The sequence below is a fragment of the Sorghum bicolor genome, chromosome 3 (genome assembly GCF_000003195.3).
Source record: "Sorghum bicolor cultivar BTx623 chromosome 3, Sorghum_bicolor_NCBIv3, whole genome shotgun sequence".
In the NCBI taxonomy this organism is placed as follows: Eukaryota; Viridiplantae; Streptophyta; class Magnoliopsida; order Poales; family Poaceae; genus Sorghum; species Sorghum bicolor.
This window is the reverse complement of record NC_012872.2, coordinates 7,902,113-7,914,567: the sequence shown is the minus strand read 5'-3', so window position 1 is coordinate 7,914,567 and position 12,455 is coordinate 7,902,113. Positions and strand designations below refer to the sequence as shown.

At 43.8% G+C, this 12,455-nt stretch overlaps 2 protein-coding genes across 2 annotated transcripts; both read left to right on the top strand.

Moving 5' to 3' along the window:
• Positions 4,774–5,952, top strand: LOC8070416 (the record flags this gene model as incomplete). The annotated part of the gene is made up of 1 exon (XM_002457415.2): positions 4,774–5,952. A coding segment is annotated over exon 1 (1,179 nt), but the record flags the coding sequence as incomplete, so codon positions are not given.
• On the top strand, positions 6,003–7,983 carry LOC110434216. Its single transcript, XM_021458051.1, has 3 exons — positions 6,003–6,399; positions 6,552–6,726; positions 7,635–7,983. The coding sequence occupies exons 1-3, from the start codon at positions 6,061–6,063 to the stop codon at positions 7,796–7,798; spliced, it is 678 nt and encodes a 225-aa protein (XP_021313726.1). The 5' UTR covers positions 6,003–6,060; the 3' UTR covers positions 7,799–7,983.

Sequence of the window (12,455 nt, the reverse complement as noted above, 5' to 3'; positions counted from 1 at the left end):
TATGCTAATGCCATTTTCAATTCCATCATTAGGTCTTGTTTAGTTCCAAAATTTTTTTTAGAAAATCGACACTGTAGTATTTTTATTTATATTTGATAAATATTGTCCAATTATAGACTAATTATGCTTAAAAGATTCGTCTCATCAATTCCAATCAAACTGTACAATTAATTTTTATTTTCGTCTATATTTAATACTCCATACATGTGACAAAAAAATTTTGTAAATTTTTTTTGAAAAACAAGGCCAACACAGGAACTCTCCGCAACTAGACCTTGTAATGCTGTCTCTACCTTGTACCATCTGATTGGCCAAACATGGTTGCAAGGTGTCTGTTTCTACCTTACAAGAAGGTATTCTAGATTTAAGGCAGTTTAGAGTTTCTCCCGTTTACAAACTAATCCCTCTGTCCCAAAATAAATACGTGTTTTCAAACTTTTTTAATAATTTGATTTATAAAAAATATATGTAACATTTATATTTCTAAACAAATTTATAATAAAGTATGTTCAATAATCTATCTAATAATATTAATTACGTAAAAGATTGACTTATCGAGAAGTGAGCTATAGTAAACCATTTATGTTTGGTTTGCATCTATAGACTATTTATAAAACTAAAAATAGAGAGTAATATGTGAGACCAATTTTTTTAAACTTAATTAGTCTATAATTAGATTATAATTATTAAATAAAACGAAAAAATTACAGTGTCTTGTTAAACTTAACACCGATCTTATTTAACAATTAGTATCTAATCCTAAACTAATTAGGTTTAAAAAATTTATATTGTAAATTAATTTCTAACTGTGTTTTAAGTTTCTAAGTTTTGTAAATAATTTATATTTAGGCCTTGTTTAGTTCCAAAATTTTTTGCAAAATAGGAATAGTGCCACTTTCGTTTGTATTTAACAAATATTACTAACTAGACTCAAAAAATTCGTCTCGTCAATTTCGACCAAACTGTGCAATTAGTTTTTATTTTCGTCTATATTTAATATGATGTGACAGGGAATCTGAAAAATTTTGTAAAATTTTTTGGGAAGTACTCGGTATATACATGTGTGCGAGCAAAGAGGGTCTTTCATTTCTGTTTCTGATGACCAAAAGCTGGCTCACGTTCAGCTTCAGTGCTTGGAATCTTTTTTTTTTCCCAGAGGAACAGTGCATGGAAGTTGCAACCCTACGGGGACTCGTATTTTGAGTCTAGATAATTTATGATTAGATACTAATTGCTATAATTACATATGTGTTACTCCGAAACTTTTAAAGGTGCGACTGTTTAAGGCCTTATTTACTTAAAAAATTTTGCAAAATGTGAACAGTAATACTTCATTTATATTTGATAAATATTATCCAATCATAGCCTAATTAGGCTCAAAAGATTCGTCTCGCAAATTACATGCAAACTGTGTAATTAGTTATCTTTTTTATATATATTTAATGCTCCATGCATGTACTGCAAGATCCGATGTGACAGGGAATTTGAAACATTTTGTAAAATATTTTGGGAAGTAAACAAGGCCTAAATCCATTTTTTATTTTGCATTTGACAAATATTGTCCAATCATAGCCTAACTAGGCTCAAAAGATTTATCTCGTGAATTACAAACAAATTATGCAGTTTGTTATTTTTATCTATATTTAATGCTTTATACATGTGCCTTAAGATTCGATTTAACGTGAAATCGTATAAACTTTTGGATTTTTGAAGACATCTAAACAACGGCTAGATTCCACCTCACAAATTCTAGCGGGTCATGGCTGATAAGCCAGAAGTACTGTTGGCTGATTTATTGTGAGAGAAAAATACTGTCGAATGCCAAAAAAAATATTGATGTTTTATACCACAACCAAGTTTGTTGTGCAAATTTTACATTTTGAATCCGTGGTTTTTTCACGAGGCAGATAACTCATTTTTACATCTAACCTTTAACAAATCTTGTGTTCAAAAGACAAATTTAGCATTTTACGTGCAGTCTTATATTATTTTTGCGTGCATATAATATTCCTCTTTCCATATAACGGGGCTCTGTGATCAGGTCTTTTTGCCACGGTTTCACCTACAATAAGACCTTGTTTAGTTTTATGGTTGAATTTTTTTAGTATTAAAATAATTTCATTTGTATTTAGGGCCTCTTTGGTACACCTCACAACAGCTTCAGCTGTTTTTTTCTAAACACTTATTTCCAAAATAGCTACATGGGTGAACCTGTTTTTTCCCTCATCTCACAAAGACATAAGTTGGGATGTGGCTGAAAAAAGTAGCTTATTGCAACTCTCTCCCTCATTTCTCTCTCTCAACTATGTATGAAAGTAGTTGTTGAAGCTATTTTGCCAAACACTTTTTCCAAAACAGCTCAACTTCATCTAGAAAGTCACTCATGAAGCTATTTTCTAAAAAACGGCTTTACTAGTGAAGTTGAGCTGTGCCAAACAAGCCCTTAGCAATTGTTGTTCAACTATAGACTAAGTAGACCTAAAAAAATTGGTCTTACTAATTACAGTCAAAATATATACAATTAGTTAGTTTTAAATTTATATTTAATGTTTTATATATGTGCTGCATATTTGATGGGACGAGAAATTTTAAAATTTTTTTGTTGGGCAATTTTAAAAAGTTTTTGTATTTCCTGTGTAATGAAACAAGGTCTAACAGTATAACAACACTATTAAGAGTATTGTTTATTTATTTATTTATTTATTTATTTTATTTTTTTAAATGAACCACAACCCAATGAAATCAATAAGGTCTTGTTTAGATGCGAAAAGATTTTGGATTTCGCTACTGTAGCACTTTCATTTGTTTGTGGCAAACATTGTCAAATTATGAACTAACTAGGATCAAAAGATTCGTCTCATGATTTACAGATAAACTGTGCAATTAGTTTTTATTTTCGTCTATATTTAATGCTTCATGCAAGTGCCGAAAGATTTAATATGACGGAGAATCTTGAAAACTTTTTAGATTTCAGGGTGAACTAAACAAGGCTTCAATCCGTTTTTGGCCTTGTTTAGTTCCGAAAAGTGAAAAGATTTCGGTACTGTAGCACTTTTGTTTGTTTGTGACAAATGTTATCCAATCATGGACTAACTAGGATCAAAAGATTCGTCTCGTGATTTACAGCTAAACTGTGTAATTAATTTTTGTTTTCGTCTATATTTAATGTTTCATACATGTGCCACAAGATTCAATGTGACGGGAAATCTTGAAAATTTTTTGGTTTTATAAACTAAACAAGGGCAATGTTTCTCTTTTCACCTCGTGACTGTAGTGGTACTCTGTACGACGGAGCATCCTAGAAAGGCTCTCTCCTTTTGGGCGTGTGCCTTTTGGAGAGAGAGAGAAACCATGGAGGCAGCCCGGGAGCAGCAAGCGCAGCGGCAAGAGGGCGAGGGACGGGCCGCTGCTGTTCGGTACCCAACTGATCAGGCATGAAGTGAAAGAAGAAGAGCCGGGCGACGCACCACCGCAAGGCGCCGAAGCGATCGCCGTTCCATGGGAGCCCGCGGCGGAAAAGCAGCCGCCGCCCACCGCGGTTCAGGTGGACAAGGGCAAGCTCTACTGCTCGTTGTGCTCCTGCACGCTGACGCCTCCCATCTACCACTACCAGGTTGCTCGCTTCGCTTTGCCCCGTCTCCGTTTCATCTCCCCACGGCAAATTTCAATTTGTAATGGGGTTGCCGTCCTGCGGTTCGTCGTGTTGGTGGCGTTCCGTGCGCGGTGGGGCATCTGGCGTGCTGCGCCTGCCGCGTGAAGCTCCCGGGCCACCGCTGCCGGACCTGCAGTGACCGCGGCGCCCCCTCCTCCTCCGCTTACGCGCACTGCCCGGCGCGCGACCTCTTCTTCACCGACCTCCGCGTGCCGTGCGACTTCCAGGAGTACGGCTGCGAGCGCTTCGTCTCCTACTTCCTCAGCGCGAACCACAGGGACACGTGCGAGCACGCACCGTGCCACTGCCCGGAGCCCGGCTGCCTTGTCCTCCGCTCGCCCCTGACGCAACAACCTTACTATTTTACAAAATCACTTGCTATTTTACAAAATCACAACCAATGTTAATGGTTAGCTGTATATGGCCACCGAAAAATAAGAGATAATTAACTTTTTAGTTTACATAACCAGATAGTAAATCTGTTGGAGACTACTTTTGCTATGCAAATCTAAAATAGTCTCTACAATAAAAACAGTTAAGCTCTTGGAGTTGCTCTTATCTTTCTATAAACAAATAAAAAAAATTATATACTCCCTGCTTTATGGAGAGTGACCACATATGCATGCAATGGCAGTGCGTCATGGAATTACCAATTGCTATGCAATCGGTATGGAAAAGCAAAGCTTCAAAAAGTATTAAAAAAAAACTCCGTTACAGGAGCACTGGTCCACAAGGCGAGAGGATGTGTGCAACAGGGCCCGGCCATTGGCAGCTGGCAGGGTGCTGTCCTCTGTCACCGTGTCAGGATGTCGTTGAATCTTCTTCTCTCTCTCTCCAGAAGTCACGCAACGGGCAACGCCAACGCCTAGTGATCGGTTTCCTTCATCCTCAATTCCTTGGCAATCGACACCAATAGTACACGAGACCACGCGCCCGCCACGGCCACGGCCGGCTCGCTCCAGGCTCTTCTCTGCTGCCCTGCCGGCTGCCTGCCCCGCCTATAAACACCCCTGTGGCCCTTCTTCGGTTCTTCCTCCTCAAACCGACTCGCCCCCTTCCAAAGTTCCAATCCCACCCCACCCAAACCCCCCAACCAAGTGCCTCACCGCCAGGCGCCAGACATGTCCGCGGCGCCAGAACCGGCGGAGTCGTCGCAGACCAGGCAGGGAGCGGAGCCGGAGAAGCAACGCAAGTGGGTGGCCCTGCTCTCCGCCCCCCTCCTCCTCGACGACGACGACGACGACCGCGACATGGAGCTCGACCTCGACGACCCGCCGCGGCCCTCCCGCCTGTTGCTGCGCAATCGCTGCGCCCACGACCCCAGGCGGCGCAGGGACACGGACGAGCAGCCGTCCGCCAACATCCTCGCCGTCGCCGCCGACCGCTCCTCCCGTGTACTCGTCCAGTTCGGTGAAGGCGGCATCATCTACCTCCTCGATGCCGACGCTAACGCCCGCACCGTCATCCGCCTCCCGCCCGTGCCGTCCTCTCTTCGGAAGAAATCTCTCTACGTCAGCCCCGACCGCAGCATCGGCCTCATCGCGCACCCGCACAGCCCCGCGCACTACGTGGTCGCCCAGCTACACCCCGGCCGCCACCTCCGCCGACCGCGCGACAGGCTTCTGTACTACTCCACGTTCACCCAACGCTGGGCCGAGAGGGAGCTCGCCCAGCCCCAGGGCCGCACGCGCGATCCCAGCGCCGAGCACGGCGTCATCGCCCACGACGGCCGCCTGTGGTGGCTCGCCCTTGGCTGCGGGCTCTTCTCCTGCGACCCCCTCGGAACTGAGCCCCTGCGCTTCCTCCCGCTCCCGGACGACTGCGAGCTGGCCGACGACGTCGCCTTCAACCCCGGCACCAGCAAACTCATCAAGCAGCGCCGCTGCGTCAGGGCCAGCGAGGGCAAGCTCCGCTTCATCGAGATACGCGGCCTCTCCTACGACGTGCGGGCCGCAGACGACGTGCTCCACGCTGACGCCACCATCAGGATGTGGACGCTCGTCGACCCGGAGGGCCCGGACCCCTGGAAGGTCGAGTACGAGGCGCCGTTCGCCGAAATCTGGGCAGCCAAGACAGACACCGATGCAGGCCTGCCGCAGCGCAAGGTGCCCCACGTCGCCTTCGTCGACCCCGACGACCACGGCGTCGTCTACTTCCTCTACGGCTCCAAGCTATTCGGCTTGAACATTCACAAGAGACAGGTCGTAGCCTGCGAGGAAGGCTACGGTGACCGGGAACACATGTTCCACCGCCCCGTCGTCGACGCCTGGAAGCTGTCGCCACCAACACCCCCGATGCTGCATACGTTTCCACGGGGCACCCATGTTCGGCTGCGGGTGTTTGGCATGGATGGATTTGTTGAAGCGAGAGACAATGGGAAAGCAGTGGTGCTCAGCACTTGGGGAACGATGCCTCACTCGGCTTGGATTATCGACTACGTCGAGCGAGAAGGGAAGCCACTGATGCTTCTCCAAAGCTCGGCTTATGGCCGCTACCTCGCCCACAGTGGAGTACTCGACAGCAAGACAGTCTCGGAGACAGCTATGATTGTTGATTACTTTGATCCGGAGCAGCAGGACGAACTGCTTTGGCAAGTCGAGAAGGAAAAAGGTATGAAAGATGGGGTCCGTCTCCTCAACGCGAGGTATGGACCGTGGAACATTCCCACGGAGGCAGAGACCGTCTGGAGACTGGAGACCATCTTGGCTACACCTAGACCGCCACGTCCTCAGAGTTTGCTTGTCACGGTGAGTTCGCTTCGACGCCTCTTTCGTCAACTGTCTAGCCGTTTGATTTTCTTCTGAACTTTATTATTTGGTATTCACACAGTCCAGATTTGTTTATTCAGTTACCACTGTCTAGCCGTTTGATTTTCTTCTGAACTTTATTATTGCAACAGCCTCAGGAATACCACGGGCTGCGCCACATCTTGCACTTTCAGGCAAACGACGCAGGGGAGTTCGACTGGGGCGACATGTTCTCATTTTATGGTAGTTCTCTGCTGAAGCTAAGGAGTGAGGTGGAGCAACAGCAGCAACTTCTGGCGGGGCTCCCTGGGCACCATCAGCCTCAAGGTAAGGCCCTGTTGAGTTTCCCATCCAAAAATTTTTCATCCATCCCATCGAATCTTTGAACACATGCATGGAACATTAAATGTAGATAAAAAAATAAACTAATTACACAGTTTAGTTGAGAATCGCGAGACGAATCTTTTAAGCCTAGTTACTCCATGATTAGCCTTAAGTGCTACAGTAACCCACATATGCTAATGACAGATTAATTATGCTTAATAAATTTGTCTTGCAGTTTTCTAACGAGGTAATTTGTTTTTTTATTAGTTTCTAAAAATCCCTCCCGACATCCTTCCGACACATAATTTTCGTTTCCAATCTAAGGGCCTGTTTAGATTGGGAACGAAAATTTTTTGGGTGTCACATCGGATGTGTCGGAAGGATGTCGGGAGGGGTTTTTACAGACTAATAAAAAAACAAATTACATAGCTCGTCAGGAAACTGCAAGACAAATTTATTAAGTATGGCCTTGTTTAGTTCCAAAATTTTTGGCAAAATGAGCACTGTAGCAATTTCGTTTGTATTTGACAAATATTGTTCAATCATGGACTAACTAGGCTCAAAAGATTCGTCTCGTCAATTCCAACTAAACTGTGCAATTATTTTTTATTTTTATCTATATTTAATACTCCATGCATACGTCTAAAGATTCGATGTGACGGGAAATCTGAAAAATTTTGCAAAATTTTTGGGGAACTAAACAAGGCCTATAATTAATCTATCATTAGCATATGTGAGTTACTGTAGCACTTAAGGCTAATCATGGAGTAACTAGGCTTAAAAGATTCGTCTCGTGATTCTCAACTAAACTGTGTTATTAGTTTATTTTTTTATCTACATTTAATGTTCCATGCATGTGTCTAAAAATTCGATGGGATGGATGAAAATTTTTTTGGTGGGGAACTAAACAGGCCCTAAGAACAACCCACTGTGTGTGCGGGCCGGATCGTATGGGCGGCTGACTCCTCTAGTCACCGACCTGCCTCACAGCGCTGAGCGTATGGACATCGTCGTCCTCACCAATGGTTCACCAGCCGCTGACGCATTGCGGTACTCAAATCTGAATGAAGAGTAGAGGTATAGTATAGGAGTGTCAAGGCACACCTTGCAAAATGTTGAGTGATTTTCTGTATTTGGATGATCATATGTCGTTTACTTTTTACTATGGAGTATATCTGTGATAGATCACAAATAATATGATAATAATAGTCAATGTTGCTCTGTGAATTGGAATGCGTAGAATAATCTGACAGAATAGCACTTGCTGCTGTAGTTTGTGTGCTATTTATCGGTGAGAGACAATGGATGACTGACTAGCATTGTGTGTTGAGACAGTAACTCTGTCGTGCTTACAACAGATGCCAAAGCTTGTTAATAGCAGCCACACCACATGGCCTATTCAGTCTGTATCCACTTTCAAATCTATGCAACGTGCCAAGGTGCTGGTCTCATCTGAACAGTGATCTAGGGTTCTTTGGCGCGCATTCCTGCATTATTCATCTGATCTGATATCAAGATGATTCATCTCATCTGATCTTCGCCATGGAACACAAATGTTGGTGCTTGGAAAGCTCGAACCGGAACAACATGTGTTCCTGAAAAACTGGCTACGAGAAGTCAAACTTGAGTCACGGTTACAGTACATATATATAGACAGATCGACACGGTTACAGTACATATAGACAGATCGACGTGAGGAAACTTGGACCTTGTTTTGAGCAAGGCCAAACCACCACCTAAACAAGTCCCTATTCTAAATCTAAATCTAGAGATTTGATCTTGCTACTTGGGCTCCTATTTTTCATGCCCTCCTAAATTATAGTTTCAGCCCCTCATATTTAAAACCCCTATCCAGTGGGTCCCACCCACTTTCCTCTCTCCACCTATAAATCAAGATAAGAATTACAAATGGTGGAGTTGATGTAGGATTTATCAATGACAGGTGGGTCACATGTGAGATAAGGACTTGGTCTGTTTTTTCCATTGGAGTTGGGTCATAATTTGAGCCCCTACTTTTTTTATCATAGCCTGTAAATAAAAGTTTAAAGGCTTAATTTAGGAACTTGGGCTGGAGTTGCTCAACTCCAACCCACCTCCTAAACAAGTCCCTATTCTAAATCTAGGGACTTGATGAAAAAAATCAACTCCAACTCACCTCCTACTTGGGCTCCCATTTTTCATGTCCTCCCAAATTATAGTTTCAGCCCCTTACATTTAGAACCCCCTATCCAGTGGATCCCACCCACTTTCTCTCCCCACCCATAAATCAAGACAAGAATTACAAATGGAGTTAATGTAGGATTTGTCAATGACAGGTGGGTCCCATGTGAGATAAGGACTTGGTCTATTTTTTTTTCCATTCGAGTTGAGTCTTAATTTGAGCCCCTACTTTTTTTATCATAGCTTGTAAATAAAAGTTTAAGGGCTTAATTTAGGGACTTGGGCTGGAGTTGCTTAGTTCTTAAAAAGTTTTACAAAATTTTTAGATTCCCCGTTACATCATATCTTGCGGTACATACATAGAGCATTAAATATAGATAAAAGAAATAACTAACTATACAGTTTACCTGTAACTCGTGAGAAGAATTTTTTGAGCCTAGTTAGTCCATAATTGAACAATATTTGTCAAATACAAACGAAAGTGCTACAATGTCCATTTTGTAAAAAAATTTGGAACTAAAACTTTTTAAGATTCTCCGTCACATCGAATCTTGTGGCATATGTATGGAGCATTAAATACAGATAAAAATAATAACTAATTATACAGTTTGTCTGTAATTTGTGAGACGAATCTTTTGAGCCTAGTTAGTCCATAATTAGACAATAATTGCCACATACAAACGAAAACGAAGTGCTACAGTAGCAAAAAAATTCCCAATGAAACTAAACAAGGCCTTGCAAACTGCAACTTGCAGGTGGAATAGTAATCTTTTATGAAGAAAATTCACCGTTGGAATAGTAATCTTTTATGAAGAAAATTCACCGTTGGTCTTTCAAGTTGGTAAAAGGTGCCATCTCTTCTGCTTTTAAAATGTCAATTCTAGGTCCATATACTTGGCTTTGGGTGTCATTGGGGTTTAAACTCCCTCTAGATGCTGATGTGGCGCGCTAGTGTGGCTCCTACATATAGGACCCACATGTCAGTTGGTTATATTTATATTTATTTTTATATTTTACGTGTATTAACTTTTCTAAAAGATAATTCATAATTTTTTCATATAAGGTCATACGAGAAACTTTATGTCAAAATTGCAACAGGGGTCGATCGCTCACCCACGGCGGCGACCCACGGCTCGTGCGCCCCATCCGTGCTACGCCCCCACAATGATTGTATCGTCCTGGGGCACGTCTGCACTACGGGGCCTGTTTGGATGGAAGCTCAGAGAAGTTGCCTAAGTTTAACCCACGTCTATGTCGTGCTTTCTCCTGTCTCTCAGGTGTGCGTGTAGGGGGCTCCTCCGTCCAGCTTCATGGGCTGTCGCCATGGGGCTACATGGGCTTTCACGAGCCGCCATTGTGGAGGCAGTGCTGGTGGCACACGCTCAAACCTCCACTCCGCCTCTCTCTCTCTCTCTACAGTCATCAAGGGTGCCCTTGCCCTTGTGGGGATGAGGACCTAGGGTTAAAAGTGGTATGGATAATCCTCTGTTTGAGTTCACTCCAAATTTGAATTTTAAGAATATGGATAAATGTTTTCAATATCCATGCAGATATGAATATTCCGAATTCAATTGTAGGCAGATGTGGTTGTGGGATTGGTGAAATCCGACGGATATGGATTATCCGATAACTGAACACGGATCATCCGATGTTCATAATAGGATATCCAAATATTTTAAGGAGCACAAGTGAAAATAATATAAGTCAACCTAACCCATGACACAAACATTATTATATTATAGCCCACAACAAAGCCCGTCTAATGAAAGAATTCTACCAAAGTGAATTTACACCAATCAAGTGTACAATGCGGTGCAGCTCTACCACAGCGCATGTTGCCTCACATCGGCGCTGGTACTGCACCTCCACAAGACGAAAGGTGCAAGCAATGTCGTGGCGTCGCTGCCGGACGACCACATTGTGTGGGACACGCTCCGCGGGGTCCGTGTCTTGTGTGGGTGTCGCGGTGCGCAGAGTAGAACAACGCCTACTCCTCGTTCGGCTTCTTCGGCGGTGGGGGCGGTGACATTTGCGGTTGGGAGCAGGGAAGGGCATGCACAGGGCCAGCAGTGGGGCTAGGGGGCTCTAGCGCCCCTACCGCTGCTGGACCAGTGGAGCTCCTAGTGCTTCTCTTTCAATTTTATACATAAATATATAAGGTAGGATAGACTGAGACCTTTATTTTTTATGATGTATTCTGTAAATTTCATTGTTGATCGATGTTTTCAATATAAAACTACTTCAAACTATTATTTTTTTTTCTATTATTAGGGGTTATATTAGAGCTAAGTCGATGTAGCACATTTGTTTAGCCCTCCTAATTTTTTTTCTGGCTTCGTCCCTGAGGAAGGCCGGAAGGGTAAGCTTGTGAAAGAAAAATAATATAATGGGTTTTCTATAAATATAAATATAAAACAAAGGGGTATAGACTATTTATGCACCACTTATCAAGGTTTTAGACCTAAAAATGCACTTTCAAACATAATGGACCAAATCGACACGCCCTCACAAGTTAATGAACTATCCATATATTTTATTCTATAATTAAGGTATTTATATTTCTTCTAAGTTTTATAGGAGAAGTTATTAACATCGATCTCCTCCATCCCAAATAATAATTAAGGTATAACTTACTAAGAAGTAAATTATGAAAATATGTATAGATCAAGGTGAACATAATTATACATATGTCATTATTATTTTATATGGATTTCGTTAAAATTTAGTTTGAATTTTTGTATAGAATAGAATAAATCTAAAATACCGAGATAAGGTAGGGAGTATTTGTTTCGAGTTGATACCTGATCGCAGCGCGTTTCGGTGTTTGGATTGCATTTTATATATGCACGGTGTTCTCCGAACCGGACAAGAACCGCGTTATTAACAGATTATAAAACAAAACGCGGCACGATTCCTTGCTCTCCCGTGGATAATCTGGAGAAGCGAGCCCTAGCTGTTTGCCGAGCCGCCAATATATCTCGACTCGCGCAGCAACAGCATGGATTCCACAGCGGCGGAGGACGATGCGCCCAAAGCGAAACGAACATCTGGCGCCGGCGACGTCGACTTGATCAGCGGCCTCGACGAGGACGTGCTCCTCCGCGTCCTCGAGCTGGTGGGCGACACGCGGGACGCGTCGCGCACGTGCGTGCTCTCGCGGCGGTGGCTCGGCCTATGGAAGCGCATCCCGAAGCTCCGCTTCGCCTCCTGTTATCCGACGGTGTGCACGGCAGCCTGCAGCGCCGCCGAGCGGCACGACGCATTGAATCGGCAGTACATTTCCTGCGTCAACGACATCCTTGCCGAGCGGTGCGGCGCCGCATCGGACCCGGACTACTACTACTACTACCCCGTTTCCTCCTTGTGCGACGTCCTTGACCTGCGCACCAATCATCCGGAGGTGTCCATGGCCGCCGCCATCGCCACCGAGCTATGCGACGCACTGGAGCTCTCCACACTGGAGCAGTTCGTTTCCTGCGTCAACGACATCCTTGCTCGGCGTGCCCAGTCGTCGGAGTCGGACTGCGCCATCGAAAGCCTGGCCATCTCTTATACCACCACGGCCACGGGCT